Source organism: Falco peregrinus, chromosome 9, assembly GCF_023634155.1.
Source record: "Falco peregrinus isolate bFalPer1 chromosome 9, bFalPer1.pri, whole genome shotgun sequence".
Lineage (NCBI taxonomy): Eukaryota > Metazoa > Chordata > Aves > Falconiformes > Falconidae > Falco > Falco peregrinus.
The window spans coordinates 17,249,947-17,273,781 of NC_073729.1; the positions used below are offsets into that span (position 1 = coordinate 17,249,947).

Sequence of the window (23,835 nt, forward strand, 5' to 3'; positions counted from 1 at the left end):
TCAGCCTTAAGCAAGATGTAAATACACAACCAAAGAAATGTGAAATGCTGGAGATTTTCCCTAAACTGACAGCGAGTCCACACAAATTCCATCGTCACTTTTTTTTTTTCCCTTCACTGTGAATACAGTGAATTTCGTTCAAATGCTTTAAAGAGTTTGCAAACTTTTCCCATTTGTACACAGACTGAGGGGTGTACTAAGGAGACAGAAGAAACCAGCTGTGCTGTTCAATGAAAGCAGCAACAAATGACATTGAGCTTTCTTTAGCTGGATCTGAACCAAGGATTGGAAAATGGTACTTACAAAGAATATTTGGGTTTATTTATTTTGACAGGATGTATATTATGAAACTGCAAGGCAAATTATATGAAAACACAAATGAAAAGGAACCTTTAGCACAAAAAGTTGCACAGAATACTTTAAAACTACTGGCCCATCAGCCATCAGTGTCCTGTTTATATAGGTACAGCTACGCATTCCTGGTGGGAAAAATCTTCAGCAAACGACATTCCGTCGAGTGCATGAAAAATTATAATCAGAACAAATCAAAAGCATTTCATTAAGCATTATACCAAATAAAATTGGCTATGGATGGATGGTTTAACCATCCAAAAGAGTAAGTCCATGCTCTTCATAATAATGAATTAAGCCTTCTGTTACAACCTTAGCAGCTGTTCTGCATTACTCTGTACTTTAGGCATACCCTTGGAAAAGGGATGACTTTTCTTGAACATATGAATGAATACTGTTCAATAAAATTCCTACATTTGCGTAGGAACTTTCACCTGCAGCTTTTAACTGTACAGCCACTCAAATATTAGTAAAATGAACCTTTGGGTAATGTCCCACTCAAAATATGGTAAGAGTTATCACTAGAGAGTACTGCTAGGCTTGATCCCAAGGTTCTGGTTTGAAACATAAGCCTGTAGCCTTTCCCTGCAAACGTAGTAACACAATTTTCATGAAAGCAGACAAAAGCTATGTATAAAGCCACAGCTTTTGTATCTGATCTGACTTCGGTTTTATCTAGTCAATTAAAATATTCCATAAAATATCCTAAGCATCAGCAGGAAAACTCCTATTGGACTGGGTTGAAGTTTAGTAAGTTTTATTTTAGCATCGATTCTAAGTCTTGAAAATTGAACGTTCTTACAGGGAACAACAAACAATTTGATATACAACCAATTTCAGGACATGCACAGACCCAATGTATCTGCATTCCTGAATTTAAATATGGCTACTACTATGTTTATATGGCATTAGTACAGCATATTACTTATGTATTCTTTTATAGACTCATAAATTTTGAACTGAAATAAACAAGAATACTATTAATGCATTTCAATAGACTTCCAAATAGAAAAAAAACCTGTCATCGTATAATGCTTCCATATCATCATTAGCAGTTTTAAAGCCTGAAGATTATTTCCTATGAAGTCGAGTGCAGTGATACTCAGTTTCATGTCTTTTTAGAATTGCTCCTTGTTTGGATCCTAAGGTAAAAGAACTACCTATAGTTATTAATAATATTAAAATATTTAACTATTTCACTTAAGAAACGTAAGCATAAAGGACTGCAAGCACCGTCTCTGTATAATCATTAACTCCTAGCGAGTCTTCATTAAAAAATAATAAACACATTCATTCTTTTTCCAGCTTTGGATATTAAATAGTATTTCAAGATTCAACAGCTGTGATTTAAATCTCAGATGGTGAACACAAGAAAAACTGTGTCACTAATAATCAAACCTGAATCAATTTTGATGACTTTGGATAACCTCCAGATACTCCAGGCACACGACAAAAAGGAGGAAGGATCTTCATGGCTGCTTTTCCACATAGCACACCACAACATAAAAAAGAAAAACCCCTCCTGCGCTGCATATGGAAGCTTTCTCAGTATGCAGTCTTGTTTGTTAGGAAAAAAGCTTGTATTCTGTAGGCTACAGTTACAGCTGCTTCTAGGTGTGAAAGTTACCGCCATCTTTGTGACAATGAGATGCAGCATGCCTAAGGCCATGCACAGCAGATACAAATTACTTTCTTCACTGTTAATTTGGAGGATTAAGCTGAGAATGTTTAAATATGAACTTCCTTTCACCTGGAAAACATTCTCAGAAAATTAAATCCTTTACCTTTTACTTCAACTCTTGAAAGCTAACAGACCTAATCTTAAATATTAGCCAAAAGGCAGCTCTAAGAATGGCTGAAAAGAAATGCAAAGGTGAGCCAAAGCAAAATAGAGGAAGCAATATTATTTCTGTGTATTTTAGAGGGAGTGACGTCAATTTTGTAAGAGTTTTCACAAGTCTATACTCAAACAGCTACATTGAAATATTTGATACAACTGGGTTCACATTTTGATGGTGGTATTCTTACATGCACATTCTCACGCAAAACTTTTCTACAACAGCGTTAATGCAGGGCAGCTAGATGTTATTAGGTGTTGATTCCTTTTGTGCACTTTTCCTAGGTTTACAAAATTTTTCCCAATTAAAGGAAACAGCTATAAGATGAAGCATTGTTCATGGTGAATACCTGTCAACACACAATCAATTCACAGCCTGTTTTTATACATCTGTAGCTGCACGGCAGGTCTCCAGAATACTACTGAGATATAACATTGCTCTACAACACAAACAAAATCTTTTTTGATGTATTCCAGCGTGCTAGCAGAGTCATTGGAATGATGCCTCACAATTTCATCTGAGGATGAGGAGTGCTTGCAGATTTGTACCTTAAATCAAGGAACTAGCATCTCAAACACATATAAATATGCATGCACTGATGTCTTGTTACTTCACTGCCGTCTTCTTAATTTGCATCTCAAATCTGTCAGTTCGCTTCTAATAATAGTTGTCCTAATTCTCATTAGCAGGCTTTCCAATTCCATCAATCTCCATTGGCTCATGCATGTGTTTTGTGGCATCCCAAGTACCAGATGGATGAGCCTCTGAAGGAACTAATGAAGGATCCAGGCCGAAGGGAAGAGGGACAGTATGTGGCTTTACATGGGACTAATGGAGAAAATGGTTCAGAACCTTCATTATCTACAAACGCCGCAAACTGAGAGAACTACAGGCTTTGTAGAACCCTGCCTATATTTCAGATTTGTCCTAATGACAAATTATTTTCCTCATTTGAAAACTCATTATGAAAGGTATTTTTTTCTGCCACACAAAAATTATACTCCTCCTCCTTTCCTGGCTGCTTATATGGATTTTCTAAATCCAGCTGGAGACAGGAGGTTGAACACAGCAGGTCAGTATCACTGTGAATTATGTTCAGACCAAACCCCCAAAGGTATCAGAAATAGACACAGTGAATCCCAGCAGGAAAAAAAAATAAAAATCCCTCATCAGTTGCTTTTTTGACATCCAGCTGTGCGGAGCAATATTGCTATGTCAGGAGATCTTTTCAGCAACATCAAGTATTTTTCCAATATGCTTTAAAACAAGGCTTTAGTTAATTAATTAGTGAAATCCCTAAAGGAAAATAAACTACATAATTCCATGCAGTTTGATGGATTTCCCCTCCTGTGTTTATACAGGAGATAAAAGACAGTGAGTTTCTAAGGGAGTTGGTGGATACCCGGTACAAAACCAGAAAGTCACTCACCTACAACCTGGATTATTTCAGCTAATAAGACTCCATCAGTCACATCTTGCTGCAGATCCTTTATCAATCTCTTGTGACCAGATTTTGCCAGATAGTGATTAGCCCAATCCGTATAAATCTGTTAGGACAAAGATACACAAAAATAAACTGTTAGTCATAACATCAACCTTAAAAATGTGACTTCTTTGTTTCTCTCAGTATCCGGGAGGCTGATTTAAGATCACTGCTTTTTTGCTCTTTGAAACAAGTCAACAATATTAAAATTCAAGGCATTGTGCAGATCAAGTATTCAGCTTACAATAGCATGGCTTTTCCTATTCAGAAATCTGACATCAAAGCTTGCAGAAGATGATAGTAAACTCCTGAACATGATACAGCTTGACTGGATCACTGGGTGGACAGCTAAATATTCTACGGCACTAACAAGTGTGTGGATGAGATTTCATTCTCCACTCAACTATTTTTTTGCACTTCTCCCCCCTTTGACATTTCTTTTTTATATTTGCTATTGAGAAATTTTAAAGATTCTTTTCCAAGAACCACTTCTGGTAGATATTAGCCATATAGTAATTTCATTTTCAGGAAACTCCTTTGTTATATTAATCAACAAGCCTTTTAAAGGTCTTAAAAATCTACTGATTTAATGAATCCCATTCACAGGTTAAACAGGTCTATTAAGTTGATTTTAATCTCTCACGCAAACTTCTAACCGTTGGGATTTATTTTAAAACTATTATCTGAAAACTAAGCCAACGAAGCAGTCAAAATCCCTCTTGAATTTGCCTTAAGTATTGCTCACTACATGCTAGCACAACTTATCAAAGATCACCAGGAAACTTGTAAAATCTTTTTACGCTATGTTATCAAAACGAAGGAAAAAATACTTGATTAGGAATTTCTGCTTATGAATTAAGTAGTATTTCTTGTTCTTCATATAGAACAAAATCTATGGGAATTTTTTTTTTATATGATCTATATATATTCCAAAAAATAAAGTAAAAACAACTAAATATCAGGATTTTACCTTCTACATACACAGAAATATATTAAGGTTCATCCCTGCCCTTAAGAGTGTCTAGCATATTAGAAATACACTCATCCCAACTCAGTCTGTTAGTAAGCAGCAGTAGATTCAACGCGTTTTCTAGAGCATAACACATGCCAATCCTCCGCCCCTATAAACCACCATGTACTGGCTTGTGGGGGTTTTTGTAGTTTTTAAATTCAAGCGCTATGCTGGTGACAAATGCCTCGCACTAGCGGGTGAATCACTGACCAGGAGCCCAGGGAAAGCTCTCCCTGTGCATTGCCCAGGAACTGCTGTTTTCCTTCACATCTACAGATGGGGAGAGGCCAAGGAGAAGGGCCCTAGCCCTCGGGGCTGTGATCACCGGCTATGAAGATTCCTAACCCCAGCCTTAAGGAAGCAGATGTAAACCATGGCCATTAAAATCGGATTTTCTCTGCTGACAACACAATGTTGGAACAAAATATGGGTTTAGAGCCATTCCCCCTCCACTACCGCTCTCCCGAGCTATGCAACCCCCCCCCATCATTGTATATCAGCGTGGATACTTTACATTACTAGTATCACCGAGCATAGCCATGGCTACTAATCCCAGCAGCATCCTCAGCATCACATTGAAAATGCAAGGCTTATGTCCTCCTCTGTGGGAGTCAAAAGCCAACTGCCAAGTCTAAGAGTCAAGTATTTGCTACACAAGACAGAGGAACCTGGAAATAATAGAAGGATTGTAACTTCATGCTCCTCTTGCACTCACTGATTCAATGTTAATATGAAAATGAAGAACAGATATTTTGACTAGAGTGATTTCAGTTACAAAGTCTTCATCATTTGGTTTTTGTTTTGTTTTGTTTTTTTAAACCTGTAGAACACTACTGGTAGCAGCAATGAACAAGTCACTTATAACCTGAAACATATGTCCCTATTTTCCATCATTTATCCTCTAATTTCATCTTCAGAGCAGCAGGATGTGCATTTCCTATGCCAACAACGTCACAGACTTGGACAGAAAAACATGCTGGAACACCTCCGTGAAGAAAAACAGAGCTGAAAAACATCTCAATGACAAACATCTCAATGAAATAAATGCTGAGTACACGAGTGATTTCCCTAGCTGGCTGAAAAAAAGAAAAGGGAAAAAAATCCCCCACACTTTGCACAAACCAGACATTGTGTTCCTTAGCTCTTTACAAGAAAACATTTTCCATAACAGGAAAATAGTTTTAAAGATCCAACAACTTCAAGGAACTAAGGTTGACTTCACCTATTTTTCTGCCACATGGTTGTAGCTTATCTACAAGTAAAGACAGATCGGGAAACAGGTTGAAAACTACTTCACTAGCACAAGGGTCCACACGCACCCCTACACCATTACTGTGCTTTAGCTGACCAGCAACATATCAAATACAATACCTATGTTTCTTTTAATGGGAGGGCTATGATGAAAGTCCTGATTTATCACAGAAGGACTTCCAGCAAATGTAGGATAATACTTTGATGCATCAGTTCCAGCCTGGCTCATTTCCATGGTGGAGCTCATCATGCAATCAAACATGTGCTGGGATCAGCCCTAGAGTTGAGACACCCCAAGGCCAGAGAATAGGCAGAGCAGACCCCTCCTGGCAGAGCCTGAAATACAGCATCAGCAAGACCCTGAGAGCTAGCTGGATTGATTTTTTAAGTTAAACAACAGCATGATAATGCGTGACTGGCATGACAAAACTGCTATTTTGTTGACATTTCCTACTGCACTAATTCCTGCTGCATCCAGGAACGCTAGATCTTACATCTATACCCTGCAAATAAATTGCATCAAAGAAATCCCTACCCCCCTTAACAAATCCTCCTGGTAAAGGAGACAACTTGAAACACCCCCAAATACCCACTGTCTGAATCACTGTCTCCAATTACACATAAAGAAACTCCCTCTGTCGGCAAATTATTCCTGTCATGCCTACTTGCTGTGCTGAAGTGAATTCCTGTGTTTGCAAGTAGTTTTCATGCTCATAAAATATTCCACTAAATGCATCAATAATGCATGCCAGTATGGAGAAAATATTTGTTTCTGGGGTATTTAGGGGGGTGGGATATCATTTCATTCAACTAGTTGATTAGGGATGCCTTTTGCAGGAAAATTCAGATATAAGGAATCTGTGCTGCTCTTAAAAACTTTATCATACTATATTATTTTGCAATACGCGTAACATGCAAAAAGATATTTTTTAAACTGACTGGGCTATATATTTACAAGCCCTGAAGCAATCTTACGCATGCAGTATTATCCAGGCTTATTGTAGTAGATCTTCATGGTCACTGCTCATTTTTATGGCATATATTAAGCTAATTATGGAAACTTTCCAGGATGTTTTCTAAAACTGTTTGTTGCAAGTCTTTGTAATGTACTACACAAATATGATTCCTAATGTTTCTTTTCCTTTTCCATACAAACAAGTGAAAAAAATACAAGTGTACAATGGTTGCTATTTCTAGACACATTAGAAGTGTTTCAAAGCACACAGTGTTTTCAAACGTTCAAAACTAGGCAAATAATTGGGAAAACAATAAAAGAACTAGGAAAACACTGCTGAGAAACTTTCCATTCATATATGCCTATCTACGCACGTGAATTTTGAGTTCCTTAGGTATTTTCAGCAAATGGGTTCAAGTCACACATTTGAAAATTCACATGAAAATTACCGAAACAATTATCTAGTTAAAAACCCCCAAACCTTGCAATATGAAATATTCGATCCACTACAAGCAAACAGATAATGCCTTATTATATATTCCAGCATGGGCTTTAGAAAACATTCAGTGATTTCCCACAGTATGAAAATCACTGGAAGCAGCTTCATTATGTTACTTAACAAAACAACATGATTTGGGCATTATCACCTTTAAGCAGGTCTTTGTGCCTGAGACCAATCAGTTTAATTTTTAACTCGGGGCTAAATTCTGGGTTTTGATAAAGGTGGACTCAGCTTTTTGGTAGCTTTTTTCCTCTGTAGACTATGATCTTAGGAATCCAATTATCTAGGAACAAATTAAAAACAAATGTGAAAGATCTTTTTCTTCACTCTCTCCCCCACTCCCCTTCAATCCATCAGGTTTGAATTAAGAACAGTACAGGTAAATAATGATTTTGGAAAAATTCAGTACATTGTGAGTCACAGCCAAAACACTATTGCACTAAATAGCAAGGCTTTAAGCAAAAAAACAAACAAACAAACAAAACAAAACAAAACAAAAACCCAACCCAAACAAAAACCCAACAACCCCAAATTCTAAAGCTTTTGAATGAAAAAGGACTGATGATCAGTTAGGTATTCCATGAGTAAGCACACTGCATTTCGAGATTTAGGGGGGGGGGGGGGGGGGGGTCTCCCTGCGCCCCTTAGCTTCAGCAGAAAAGGTGCCTTCTGCAGAATGGGTACTTTCTTCGAGACCACACAGCTACCACTAAGCACTTGGGGAGGGCTGGGGAACATACTGCCCAGTAAAAAAGCAAAAACCCTGACGTTTCTGTCCACTTAAAATGTAATTTATGCAGTCTTTTTAACCTGGGAAAAATCAACCCAGAAGGCAAATAAACTAGAACTTGCCTAGCTAGCCATAACAATCTGAAGCTGGCATCTCAAACCACATTATTCCCTTCTCCAGATACCATTTTTGGAGGCAATAAGCTGATACCTGGGTGCTCAGACACGCTGCAGTCTTCAGGTTCTTCTCGATCTGCTGGCAGATAGGGCCACACACAGCATCTACAGGACTATATTCCTCTGTTCCCACAGTCAGTCAAACCCAGGAAACTGAGCATGAATAAAGTCATGAGAGCAATGCATCCAGGAAGACTCTTTAAAGATCATAAAGGAGCCGCAGTGTACCCATGGAGCTGCAACCAGATTAAGGTTCCAGGTATTATCATGTATTCCAGGATCTCCTTTAAATGTAATTCAGTTCCAAATGGGAAGGGCAAGCCATACCCAATGTTTTTTGCCTCCCCATTGGTATTCTAAAGTACGCTTGTTATGAAAAGGGTTCACACAAAACTAGTTGAAAAGAATTCTCCTTTTCTACACAAGCAGAAAATATGCCTGAACCTGTTGTTACGCATTTTCACCAAAAGAATAAATCTGATTATAATAAATGTCCAAGTATATTTTCAAATTTTTCTTTCCCTCCTTCACCATGTCAGTTCCTAACTAATCAGAGACTGATTGTTTTCTTCCAATAATTATCATGAATCAGGATCTGGTGAATTTTGTAACAGCTGAAGAGCATCTTTTTGATATCATGTAGCATAATTAGAGCAGAGCAAGGCTTTTTTCATGATTGAATAGCAGGGTTAGTCACATCGATGAACTCCATCAGAACACCCATTAGAATGCAACGCCTGTGTTCCTGCCAACCAAACCACACTGCCTGCTGAAGTTCACAGGGAAAAAATCCCCCTGAAACCTAAAAATAGACCCAACAGATTGAGATGATCCTAATGGCAATGCCTGCAGTTGTTACAATGCTATGAGGGAAGGAAAGCCCATCAGATACTCATTGCTACCCCACGTAATGGCGTTTACACACACAGAGTGTCATGAAATCACAATTTTTGACTGGTAAACGTTAATTGCAGTCTCATGTTGATCCATGCTACTCTCCAACACAATGATCTTCTTAATAGATATCACACTGCAAAGCCCAGAGGTAAATAGCTGAAACCAAAGGTTTAGCCAAAAAACTCATCCCTCAGAAGCACCTCTGGCTCCAAGGAAACACACTAAGGATAACAGCTATTTTGAAAGTGCATAGAGATTATGGCCCTGACAATAACATGGCTGATATTTTGCCAGGTTACTGGCAGAAGGACAACTAAGCGGCACATGGTTAAAAGAAAAATAAAAATAAAGTGTAACAGCATTTGTCACAGACATTTTTTCAGAGATTTCTTACAACTTGTTGCCTTACTTGCACCCACGTGCTTCTTAAATCCTGTAGGAAGTCCGTACCGATACATCTGTACCATGACACAAATCCCACTAAACAGACAGTACTGGCTCTTCTAGAAGGAGTACACCTTTGTGCTGCTATCCAAAAGGCTGTTGGGGGTTTCCTCCCCAATGTAAGTTCTTGCAAGAGAAAAAAAAAATAAAAATAAAAAAGGCTTAAAAAGCAGGGCACAGAATTGATGTGTGCCCACATTTCTCTGTGTTACATAAAAGGTATGAGTGGGCTTTGAGGAAAGAGTTCTGTCTGCTCCTTTTCTTTAAGGATACAGCTAAAGTTAAGTACACAGTAGAATACGAAGCAATAATACACTGTCCTGAGGGATACATGCAGGTCCCCAGTGATCCCCAACTTGGAGGGAGTGGTGGACATATGGGACAGGCAGTGAATGGTGCAGTGGGCACAGACACCAGCCTTAGGCTACATGTCTTCTCTCCCAAGCACCCTGAAAGTCAGGGTGGGAGCCTGGGGACTAGTTTACTCCATCCTACCAGCACCTTGGCGCCCAGCACCAGTCAAAAGGGAGGAAACCACCAGAATCTCCAAGTCTCAGGTGATGTTGGACCAGATTGCAGGTGGCCTCCTGACAGATAGGTGACCTTCCTGAAAGGAATCCATATTTCGCAATCCCCTAAAAATAGCTGTCACAATAATTAGCTACTAATTAGTATCAAATACGATGCCCATAAAATACTATTGATTATCTGAAGTTCTGGGACTTCCCAGTTATCGGCTACTGGGAATGCTGTAATCAGCCGAAGTCTTGGTTCCCACTTCTTTAGGGAGACAGAGGTAACTTGGCTTATTTTTTATTGTCAAGCGGAACTAAACTACATGACTTATTCTACTTGCATGTGCAAATGTTTGTTGGAACAGCTTTAAATTATTAGTCAGTTGGTGGGAGGTATTCTGCTGAATATTACATTTTACTGGAGCTTACTGCATTAACTACCCTTTGGAAGTTAAATAGAGAAATGGGTAATTTAAGCAAACACCACCGGGACTATTTATTTCTCTCTCTTTAAAGCCTTATTCCCGACTGGAGAGACCTATTCTCATGCATATGACTGCTATTCAAAAGCAATGGCCTGACTCACAGCGCACACAGCCAAGCATGTGTGTAAATTTGAGCATGCTTGCAAGCCTGCCCAGTAATAGAGCCTTGGATTACCCACACTTCAGGCACTGCTGCCTCTGACTTGGGCAAAGCGCGGCTTTGGTAGGTGTTAAACAAATAATACGCTTTCAACTGCCTAGCTGGCACCTTTCTTACTCTTACCCTACTGAAGATTTTACCACATTAAATATAACAAAAGGAGGAGAGAGGTATTCCCCCCCGCCAGCAGGACAGGTTCCGAGCCCCGTTACAGACAGGCAGCGAGGTCAGGATTTCCCACCAAAGCAGCATTTCCCAGCAGCGGAGAGTGAAGCAAGGCGAGCAGTTGTGCTCTATCACCAGGCTCTGCTCTCAATGCTCCCATTATACACATTGCCCACGTACAAATCCCCTTCAAGCTGGAACCACACACTAAGCCAAGCAGGTGGCCACTCTTGTTCCCCCTTGCAAAACATTTTAAGTCCCGAATAGAAATGAGATTACATTCACACCTGCATCAATTCCTTTGCATATCTGTAAGTGAAAGAGAGTTTAGATCGCTGAGCTGATCAGCAAAACTCACTCCAAGTCATACCTGGCCACAGTGAATCAACTGATTTGATCTCACGCCAATGAAGTTTAACTGACCTCAGAGAGCAAGGGAGGCAAACGTACTGTTTTTTTCAGCGTTTTCTAAAAAGTCACCTAAAGCGCACACCAATATTGTCAAATATCACAGTTGTCATACATGAAACAAACCCATTTACATCTACTATCACACACAAATATCAACAGAAAAGGGCTTATCTGCAAAGGTGATACATTTCTACTCCGAAGACAAATCACAGAAAATCTTAAGAAGCTGCAAGCTGCAGAAGAAAGGGAAAAAAGAAAAAAACCAAACACGACTTCTGAGACTGAAGTTAGTTACTGTTCAACAGCACCGCTGCCATTATCAAGGAGCCCAGAGCTGCTTACTGTTTTATAATGGTCACAGGAAAATTTACTTCTCCCACGAGCAGGGACCCGAAAGGTTGTACTACTTATTGGCATATTTAACATTAATGTATGCTGCTCAAGTCCAGCTTGCTCTTTCTTCTCAAGGGGTCTACAGTTAAATGATGACATATACGCTGGCATGCAAAGCTTGGATGGTTAATTTTAGCTGAAGTCACGCATGCACAGCGCTCAGATTTCTACACTGTCACATTTTACAACTCCCACCCCTCCTGCCACTCTCCCCTTACAGCCCCACTGCTCGCTTCTCTCACTGTTCTCTGTAAGAGAGTTTCAATGGTTCACACCAAATAGGATCGATATATTTTACACATGCACTCTTAAATAATGAAGCTATTCACAGCAAGCATAAAGTTTGGCAGGTGTTTTGCATGAGATGCTGTAGGCATTAAAACAGAATTACCAGAATTATTGTGGGATTTTTGTTTGTTGGGTTTTTTGTTGCTGTTTTGGGGTTGTTGGGGTTTTTTTTGTTAGCTTTTTGTTTTGCTTGTTTGTTTGTTTTGGGTTTTTTTTTTTGTTTGTTTTTACACAAATCCAAAGACTTTCTACCCACTACAGAAGACAACCCCTTCATCTAAATGCTCCCAGTGTCTGTGGGGATTTATGCTCTGAACAGAAATCCAAAATTTTGCGTGCCATAAAAATCCAGATTCCCATGCAAGTCACCCTAAATCCCACGGTCTGACCATGCTGCTGCCACTCCTTTAAAATACATAGAATTGGCCCTTGTAAGCTGCTTTGCTTGAAATTTTTTATATTAAAAAAAATAACGTTACCTACGTTGACAAGGTGAGAAGCGACGACTGCTCCACTTACCCTCTCACCAAGCTGAAGGATTGACTTCTGACATTTGAACTGTTAATTTTTCAAAAGGCACACTTCTGCCAGAGTAAAATCTATAGGGGTCTTTTAACCGGTCCATGGAAAGTAAATAAGTTGGTAGCCACAGTGTCTCCACATCAGCTCTCCCCTCCAGCAAAGGCTACTCAGTGCAGCGGAGGTGTGTGTTTGTTTTGGGGAGGTGAGGGGTGAGCAGGGCTTTGATGGAGTTTGAAGAGAACACCCTGTACTGTGACTATCCCAGACGTAAGTAGCTGCTTTACCTACACAGCACTAAGCACTGTGTCTCTGATGTGCCCAGGAACACTCCACAGCCCTACCACCAAAGACAGGCACCGCGTTGAGTGTGAGACAGGGGGGAGGTTTGCACATGTTCCCCCCACCAAAAACCCTGACTGCTGAGGAAGGGAGGGAGATCTAACTTCGGGCAGCTACAGTCTTAAAATACAGCTTTCTGCTATAAGCACCCAGTACTGCAATACTCAACGAGGCAGGTCCCAAAACTCAATGTAATTTTGGCACACTTGGCCTGTGACAGCAAATAAGTCTTCTAAACTTTTCTAATTTCTCTATTTGGAAAAGGTGTGTCAGACTGTTCCAAACAGCTGTTATAATTTAATTGGTATTTTTCACCTGGGGTCACAAAGCTGTATGGTTTCAGTATCATCTCCTCTGGGCAGAGTGCCACGGCCACATGCGGGATGAAACCAGACAAACTATCACTGCTGTACTGGATTCTGAGAAAGAAAGTGTAAGAAAAAAACTCCAAGAGATATTAACAATCTGAAGAAGGCTGGAAATAAAACCTGACTTGCCGTGTAGCATCTCAAACACAGACTCATTCCTCTGCTCCATTTACTTCACCAAAACAACGTTCACAGTTGTGAAGTAACTCCAATTGAAAGTAAAATGAATCCCAAAGGCAAAAGGCTCTAAATGATTTCAACTCCTAGCAATGCGTGAAGGTGAGTGTTACCTGATTCAAACTGTGATGCCAGAAACATTGCAAGCACTTTTCTTAATTTTTAAACAAAAGCAATTTACTGTGGGGATCAGGGAATCACAGAAATTGGCCTCTGTCTCACCCAAGAGACCAAACACCAACCCTCTTTTAGCTAAGAGGGACAAGACAGCTTTCCCTTTAGGGTCTACTTAGTGCTCGATTGAAAAAACTAAGTCTTCAAAACCAAGAGCTGGGTAGGTTGTGTCCCTACCAAGACCCTGAAGTCACCAGCACACTATCCTCCACTCCCATGAATAGGATGCCTAATGCCACTCAAAAAAACAATAAATCATCTGCACTGCCTTTCTCACTCTGTAAACATGTAATTTAGGTCAGTGTCCATAATTTATCCTAAGAGGCAACGCTTCTGAAGTTGCCAGAAGTTGATGAGAGGTAGTGCTCCCCAAACACTTGAAAGGACATAAAGCAAGATGCAACCAAGACATGGATGAAAAAGATCAGTGCAACTGAGTTATGAAGGCCAACCGCCTGATCATCACGGTGTCTGCCAAACAAGGTGAATGCAAGATATGGAGATGGAAAGAACAAATGGAGGAGGAAACAAGAGCCAAACATGAGGAAGCACTTGACCACACACTTGCTTCAAGCATGTACTCAAGTCTCAACAAGTTAGCAAACGTTTAACTCTTCTGAACAGGAATACTGTACTCAGGTTGTCATTAAAGAATTACATATTTATTCTACTGTTTCTAAAGATTATTTGTGGTGAGAGTAAGACTGAGAAGGGGCCAATTATCTTTCAAAAAGCTTCTATATATTCTACCCATGCTTCTATTTCTAACATTCCTCCTGCTCTCGGGCACTGTCAGAAGTTGGACAGTTGGCTAGACAAATATTAGGTTTGACCTACTTTTGAAAGACCTATTTTTATTTTAAGCTGCATTTTTAAGATAGTGAAAAATACTTTGTGACAGCTGAGCATTAACTTGTGTGGCAAAGAGTCGATCCCAAAGACGTGTAAAAAGACTAAGAACCTCAAAAAGTTTCAGCATCCCAATTAAGAGCCAGATTATCACTTCCACGTACCCATCAAAATAAACAACCAAATTGTCAGAAAACTTCAGATACTTTTAAAAATCCTAAACAAGGGCTAGATTTCCAGCATTTTTAAAACCTGATCCTCACTCTTCAATAGGGAAGAAGGAATATATATACATACCTATATGTATTTGTATCAACACACAGATGGGGGGAGGGGACAGCCCACACAGGTGTCTCACCCTAAATGTTTTGCTAATGAGAACTCAGGATAAAATTCTTGCATTTGGAAATACTAACAAGCATTTATCCATAGGTGGCAGTATTTCTGGTGTTGTGATGTCATTTACTATATTGCTACACATCCTAGAAATCAGGCTATAGCAATGAACTCTCTGCATACCCAGGGTTCACCAGTGTTTTGCCATATTTTACACAAAAGAATAAGGTGGTCTTCATAAATTGTTCCTGCTAAGCAGTTACTAAATCATAAACATTGGTTGCTTTATTTCCAAACACACAAAAAATAAAGTGCTGAATTAATTTCCACAAATGCTACAAACCTAATATAATCATCTTGCAGTTGGCCATCTGTTTCACAGATACGAATCTAACTGAATCTTCCAATGACTGATAACTTTCTAAATTAAATTGTCTGTGTTGACCCTGCTTTCAGCTTAGTTCCTCCTGTTTCCATTTAAAGGGTTTGGAGCACTTTCTATATAATGATCCACATGCCAATTATATAGTTAGAAGACAATTGGTAAGGGTTAAAGCTGCACATTTGGCAACAGATCCAACTCAGACATGTAGCATCCTCATATGATGCAGGCTAAGGGGATATAAGAAAAAAGTTCTAGAGTACAGAGGTTACAGTAAAAACTCCTTAGTTCCCCTTCCTCCACTATGGTCTGTGTCACAAAGAAATACCTTTTCAATCAAAACGTATTTGTATATTTATGAAGAATGTAAGAAATACCCCTCCAGCAGGAAACAGCTAACCTCTGTAAGTAATTAGATTTTATGGCTAATACAGAAGGATGAGTATTTTTAACCCTAAAGGCCATTTACAGACATGCTGGCAAAGACCCCAGTTCACTGTCTTTGAGATGAAGAATGACACTTTGCACGTTACAAGAGGAAAATTCTGCTGCTTCGCTCCCTACTGACCTTATGTATTATTGGGGAAGGAGGGAGGGGGGAGGCTTACTTCCATCCAAGCCAGCCCGCACGGGCACTGCTGGAGGCACGATGCTAGGCTCATAGGCTCAGTAGACCATTGGCCTGATCTGTGATGGCAAATCCTATGCTCCTAATTAGAGAGGTTCACTAAAGTGACACTAGCCTATGCTTTCATTGATCTAGTGATTAAAATCAATGCTGTAGGGTTTTACGGAAATTTCTGATACTGAGCCTCTACTACAGCCTTCTAAACAAGAAAAAAAATAAATCCAGTAAAGTAAAAATTTTTATCAGGCTAGTGATTAATAATTTAAAATAATATTTTATGGTTGATCAAGAAATGAAAATACAAGCACAATTCCCACAAGGATAGCAGGTTCAGGCATCTCCTCTTGAGAGCCTCCCTGCATAGCTAGCGGCCACGTAAAGGCCTCCTGCACCTTCCTGAAAAATTCATTCAAGCAAAGGAAATAACTTTTGCACTGCTCCTGAAGCTTTATTCAGAAATATATATAGCACAGTCCTTTAACAGCACTGTCATGAGGCAGATCAATTGTACATTTAATCTATTTTCAGTGCAAAGGGGTTTAGCATATAGATATTTAATGGAAATTGCTAAGTCTCAACCAGCATGACCTTCCTGGCTAGGGCTATGATTTTAGTTCCTTGTGATCTCTGTAGATACCCATCTCTTTAAAATGCAGATGGTTGAAAAAATTCTATTATTATTAATAATACTTTTTAAAGAATTATATGGCAGCAAGAAGCTTGATCAAAAGACCTGCAAACTCTGGAAAATTCAAGAAGCACAAGGCAGTGACAGCAGACTATCCTCCCAGGGGCCTCCATCACTCAAATTCCTATGTAATTTTATGCACACCTACATAATCCCTTTCTCTGGCTGAGATCCTGCATTTAAATCCTGCTTCTTTCTGAACAGCTACACCTAGGAGTGTTACTCCAGCAAACTTAAGTTCTTAAAATTAGCTGAGTAACAGGTTTAATGAGAAGATTGATAATAGGGAATTTATAGGGAATAAACCCCTGTAAATAATCCATTGTGGTCACTTTACTGGAGACCATAGATATTAAACATTTGACTTTTTTTTTTTTTTTTTTTTTTTTTTTACTTTGTCAACTCTTAGTTTTCCTTCAGAGAAGAACATTCACTTTGATCCATGCTACAGATATGGTCGAATGTTCACACAGGATAGGTGAAAGCACATCTATGGGTGAAACTAAGTATGGTCTACAGTAACATCAGATAAGAATAGGGCTTAGCTGCAGATAAAATAAGAGCAATTTACTGGTAATCATTCGGGAGGACAGAGCCTCCTGGCATAGAAACAAAGCTTAGGGACATCAGCAAAATCAGTTATTCTGTTTTGCCTGGAGCAAGGGTTGGAGGAATGTGGAACAAAGACCAGGCTGCTAGTTTAAAAAAAAAAAAAAAGGAAAGAAAAAAGGGGAAAAAAAGGGCACATGCATACATATAGCCTAAAAATTTAATTCAGAAATTAACCACAGAGATACCAATACTAAGAGGAAAAAAAGAGCTATCAGGACTAGTTGTCTATTTTCCTGCTCAAACACAACCAATACTTATAGGATTACTTTCTCCAGTTCTTTGTCACCTATAGTTCAATCTGCATTAACTTTAGAAATAGCTCCCGTCCCCCCCCCCCGCCCCCCCCCCCCAAAAAAAAAAGAAAAAACCCGGAGTTGCAATAGCTGTTGCAGCACAATGTTGAGATTTTAGGTTACAGGCCATTTTTTTCAAAAGGCAGGCTAAGAGCACTGTCTAAAACTTGGGATTGTCGCAAATTAACTAAACCACAGGCAGAAGATTGAGTTGCAAATGAAATCTAAAACTACTATTAAAACAACCTAAAAGGAAAAGGCAGCTCGTTTTTTTTCTTTTAAAAACAGTGGTGATCCTACTGCCTAAGTCCCTGGTACTATCATTTTTGCAGTGTTGTTCTTAACACCTTTGGCAACACTTTTGTTGCAACTTTTGTTTGTTCCATGTCATAATCACTAGGATGCTATGGATTATCCATTTTTATCTCTACAAATAACTTCCCAGATATCTCTTGTAGGTTTTCTCCTGAGCCATCACTGTTGGACTCTTGAAGAGCAAAGACTGCTTGGCATTAGGCTTTTACTTGTGATTGCATTTATCACTAAAACAGGCACGGCGGCCTCAGCAAAACAACAAATGCATTTCAAAGCATGTAAGCTGGTCACACTCTGTGAGAATCAGGATAGATTCAGGCAACTGACAATTAGTGTGTGGTTCTGGGCCAGTTGCATCGCAGCTTGGGCATGGACATCGTCTTAAGGACCTCAGTGAGGTGAGTGACACTTATAGGCATGAATTAAAGGAGCACGTGCTTGTCCTTATCACTGCGATTCTGACACAAAAGCCAATAAAGAAAAAAATTCCTACTGAACTATATAAGAGCTGACAAAGGCAGCAGCTGCTCTCTCCACAGGGCAAATTTATATTTAGAGTAGGAGTTGGGAAAAATAGATCCTTATAGAAATTAGTTTCCATTCATCCACTCTGGCCCCAACGCTATCCAGGAGACCCAAATATTCCAGAAAAAACTGTAAGTAAATTAGAGCACAATTTCATTATTTCATTTTTAAAACATGAGAAGGATCTAAATTCAACGAGATTCTCACTGATTTCATTTATATAGCGAAAAATAGATTGGCCAAACACTTTTTTTTTTTTTTTTAAAGTTACATTATAAGGAATCTTCAAGTTTCCGACCTCAAGGTCATCACAAAGTGACCATGGCCATAAAAAAAGTATTCAGATTTAATTACAAAGTAACTCCAAACACATCAACATCTTATCAGCTTTAGCAACAATTACATTGAAGACACAAAGAACCAAATCCATACAGAAGTATTATGTTAAGTGCTCTCAACATTTCATGAAGCCACCAACCTTTCAGTTCAGTGCCATAACACCAGGAGTGGCTGAAGCACACAACACATGCTCACTAGATACTTCTACTACTCTGGTGAAACTATCATCTACCAGGAAAATTATCCTCTGCCATGCCTATTTAAAAGGTACACTAAATAGCAGTGATGACAACCATGCCAGACACTACCCCTGAAGGACTATTTTCCTGCACTTAAAAAACATGTTCATGTTTAAGTCCACAGGCACATTCAGAAGAGTCATGCAGAGACAGTTTTGCAGAGCACAGAGAAACTAACATTTCCCAACACACACTGTAAAGAATACTGATGAGCTGGTACAACAGTGCCGACAAAAGAAACAGATCTCATTGCAAGGGTTCAGAAATTCCTAAAGGTTTTGAAGGATGGATGCATGCTTTAGTGTAAGCCATTAAGTCCTCAAAGCTCCTCTTATTAGCGCATAAAGCAAAAATTTACTACTGCTACAGCATAGTTGACCTAAGAAATAATTATTGACTATGAACTATCTTAGGCAGTAACTGGTAGAAATTGTGATTACTTTCAAATCAAGCAATCTTAGATGTTGAGATTGTAATCAGCAAATTAAAAACCCCAAGAGCGTACGTGGTATAAAACATGGCATGAAATAATGCTGACGTTTGATAAGCTAAACTGGACTTAACCCATCTCCATGAATTCATTAGCAGTAAAGCCAAGCCACAGTCCAAAGGAGAAGCTGTTAGCATTTGCCTGTTGTATAAGGGGCAAAGTCTATGCAGTTTTATATGCTGACATTTGTCCAGCGTTTTGCAAACCAATAATGCAGAAAATAAGCTCTTAGCAATACAACTCTCAAATGAAACATTTACATATAACTACATTTAGCACGTTTCTGTACTTCTACATTATCGATTTTTCCTTTTTTAGTATAACTTGTATTAAATAGCACATTAAAGTATTCTGACAATCTAAATGAATTAGTCTTTGTAGTATTTTAACACTCATGTCTATTTAGTATGATCCTTTACATTTTCTCTTTATGAACTACAATGTGACAATGCTCGGGTAAGGGATCAGGATAAGGGAGGGCTTTGCAAATGTTTCAGGGACACCTGCTTCATGCTGCTGACGTTTTCTCTTCCCAACTCTCTGCAGATGCTTGTCTCAAAAAGCAAATAAGCCAAAGATCAGATTAGCAGACGGATATTTCCATGGGCGCAGCAAAGAGTAGCAGACCTCGTAAAAGTACTTACTATCCCTGTGACCAGCCTCCACCCCCACAGGATTAAACACAGTCAGCATCAGTTGTGTCTAACCAGTAAAGCAGATGTCTAACAAAGTAATAAACTTGTAATTTTTCCATGGGGTTAAAAATTTCCCTCTCCTTTCCAATATAGAGCAAAAGATCCATGGACTCCCAAATGTATTTGCATACTGCTTTATGCTACCTTGAGACTCCTTTATTTCCCAATCAGTCAACTCATTGGCAATCACTTGTCAGCAAAAAAAAACCCAACCAAAAACAAACCCACAACAAAAAAGCTTGTTGAGCAAATGTCAGATAAAATTAAATTAAACAGTCAAAGATCAGCAATGAACAGCTGACACCAAACTGAACCCAACACATGGCCCCATTCACATTATTGTTAAATGCATGTAGCCAGTCCTCCAATCCCTCTACCTTTGAAATTACATTAAAGGATCTTTATTTTATAAACTGATAAAATGTGCTTGAGAATGGATAGTAAGCCTAATATTAAGTACCACCATAAAAAATAAGGCATTGCTTTCATGCTGTTTGGATTCAAGGTGCTGGTTTACCTCCGAGTAGTAACTACATTTATTAAGCATTTTCTCTTTAGCTCAAAGTGACCCTCAATATATTTCTGTATCCTTCTATTTGCATACAAACAGTATAATCTTACACAAAGGCCTCCCAAGCACCCACTCAAGTCTGTATTAAATTTTCTGCCTACTTCATAGAGTCAGGTTCCCTGGATGAGGAAATAAGTTATGTTTGCAGCGGTACAGTGTTATCCCTTCATTAATTCCAGTCTTCAAAGTAGATTATTCATAGACGCATCTAAGAAACAACAGTCGAAGGTACAGTCTTAAACAATCTTCCAATGGAAGCAGCCATCATTCCTCACCTGAAGAACTACAGCTCAAAATCCCTGAACGGCTGAGAGCCACAACACACGCTCATTGTGTACCTTGGCGAGCCCAAGGGAGGACGTGATTTAAGGGGCAAGGTAACAACTCTCCTGGGTCCCACAGCTCTCATCTGAAATTAGCTGGGCTTAGCAGTACAGGGGAGCCCTAAAATGACCCGATAATTAACAGCATCTTTCAGTTGCTTCTCCCAAAAAAATGATTTCAGATTGTCCCACCAACGCCCACGTCAACATATGCCTCCCTCAAGGGCACATGCATTCTCCAGCCTTGCCACGGACCTCAGTGGAAACAGGATTTGGCTCAGTAACTGATGACTTCAGAGCAGAAAAATCGAGTGACATGCAATATAAATGCATTAAAGAAAGCAAGAAGCCTGATGGCTTCCTCTCTGGCAGCAAAGGCCATTCAATGCTGTAGCTGTTAATCAGTTAACAACAGGTTATCTGGGGACAGAGATATAGAGTTGCATGTGATGTGGGGGCAGGGTACCTCATTGCATACATTCATTTGCTCTCAACTAAGTACAAAGCCAACCAACGAGTATTTCCAATATTTTCAACACAGGCTGTTGAAGTGACAAGAAAAGAGCCCTATCTGCATGAGACCAAGGCGCACAGAATGGCAGGTGCATTTCCCTCTTCTTACTCCTTGAAAATAGTTTTCAGCCCTGAGTAAATCTCTTCATCTCTCTACATGCCTGTCACCCCTCCCACCCCTTGTCTTATTTAGATGAATATGCTTACACATATTTATGCTACATACCTCCAGGACAAGAGATGCCGCTTTATGTTTCAGTAGCACCTCACACAGCAGGGTTGTGATCTCAGTAAATGAATCTCAGCTATCTCAAGATCTAAATAATGTTTTTCAAAAGGTCAAAAATTTGCATCCGAAATCCACACTTAGTCATAACAATAAAATGTCCAGAACAGACTGATTCTTCAAAAGACATCTCATCATTAGAAATCCTGGTATCCTATATTGTAGATCCTCTCCTAATGTAAATTTTCCACTAGAATCTCTTAAACCAAAATCAAACAACAGATATTTTTACCTTCTGAATACTAAAACTCGTATCACAGAACTCAGGAGAGCAAGGTAGCATGTGCGTGGTTTTGGAAGCCTCTGCCAAAACCAAGCCAGAATTCAGGTACACCTTAGAAAATACCGACCTCTTCATATACTCTGTACTGAATCCAATGGAAGCCTAATTCTCAGCTCAGGCTATTTTATGTGCATTTTGGTGGTTAAAAAAGACTTCCAAAAATTTAAAAAAAAAAAGAAAGAAAAAAAAAAAGGAAACAGCCCTTACAGCAAACCTCTAAATGTAAAGCACCACAGAGGAGAAAATCAACTTGCTTTCCAATGCCCAACTATTTCACAGGTGATTATCAATCACATTACAATGTAGGCATGATGGTAAGGTACTAGAAACAGTGAAATGCACTCAACTAATTGAAATCACATACTCAAGGAGCACTTTTGAAGTTAAAAAGATACCTATCCAAAAAAAAAAAAAAAAGATACATAACTACTTCTCAGTTCAGAAGCCTCTTCAAAAGTACAATGTGCTTCTGCACCAAAATCATCTTCCCTCCACTTCCACAGCATTACCCTGAAGAAATACAAGAAATAAAATACAAGAAACACACAAGTTGTGTAGGGTCGTTTTCCTGAGCCAACATCACCAGGATCAGTATAATAAAATCTAGTAACTGCCCAGATAATCTGTAAGGAATAATGTTTGTCAAATGAAACTTTGCACATCTCAAAACGAAAAAGCAGATCCATTATGACCATAAACAAGTGTATTGAAAGGGCATGGTGAATATTTGAAGTAAGGCTTTGCAAACAGAAAGGCAGCACAGAACCTGATAGGTCATAGCTTCACCATAATGACCTAATCATGAGCAATCTGCTAGTAAAAAATGCAAGTAGTAGCTGGCTGAAAGGCTGAATGCTTACTCACATGTAAAATTTCTATGCAAATGAAGACATATTAAAGACCTTGTACAATGCCCTGGGAAGACTTCACCTGAAAAATCTTGTGCAGTTCTTGTCACCTGTGTTCAAGGAGAAGGAAATCTGACTAGAAATGGTACAGAAAAGGACTCAGCAAGTTAAGAAACTGTCTTGTGAAAAAAGACTTGTGAAAGAAAGAATCTGGCTTATTTAAACTTCACAGAGTAAGATGCTCTTTGCCTAGGAACATGGGGGAAGAGGAGCAGAACAGTTAACAGACACGCTGGCAAAATCTCCCCAAATGCATATGAATAGGCTATGCATATGTTCAAAGCAGATGAGGCTGGAGAAAAATTTGGGGTCAGTCTTCCAGGAAGAGTAAAAGAATGCAAGCCAATTAGTTTTCAGACTTTATATCCCCTAACAGGGTGATATCATTATGTTAATCAGTAAATCGTAACAGTAAAGTCTGACACTGAGGGTGAAAAAAAAATCCCTCTCTCACATGCCATTAAGTATCCACCATCTGCATCTATCCCTCTACGCTCTACAACGAAGAAGTTAGCACAGAAATACATGTCATTGGGAGTATAAGAAATAATGAGGTTTTTAGAACAGTGTATATGATTTTTAATCTTCCCTTGGTGTCCTGTGAGGGCAGAAGTAAATAAACTAAAATCAAGTTGCACTCCCAAAAAGACATCCTGTACCAGAAAAGGAATGTGTTTTGAAGGACAGCCTTTCCCTTTCCAGTCTGTTTACTGCCATAATCACAGAGCAAAATTAAATGAGGCTCAAATCTCCATATCTCAATTCTCAATTAAGGCAGACAAACAGATTAATCTGGACTATTTCAGAAGGCCTAAAACAAGCAACATCTAGCACCAACATTTATTTTTAGACTCACTTCTGAAGTTCCTTATATAAAGAAGCAATTTTTTAATGATATCTGCACTGACGTGCGACACGTACAGC

General features: G+C 39.1%; 1 protein-coding gene across 7 annotated transcripts in view; it reads right to left on the reverse strand.

The window, feature by feature from the left end:
* The window catches only part of NAV2 (neuron navigator 2), a 410,341-nt gene that overhangs the window by 159,325 nt on the left and 227,181 nt on the right, over nt 1-23,835 (reverse strand). For all 7 annotated transcript variants that reach the window (XM_055813584.1, XM_055813586.1, XM_027790864.2 and 4 more), the window contains exon 2: nt 3,619-3,736. In XM_055813584.1, the coding sequence (XP_055669559.1) occupies nt 3,619-3,736 (118 nt within the window). The remainder of the gene's footprint in view (nt 1-3,618; nt 3,737-23,835) is intronic.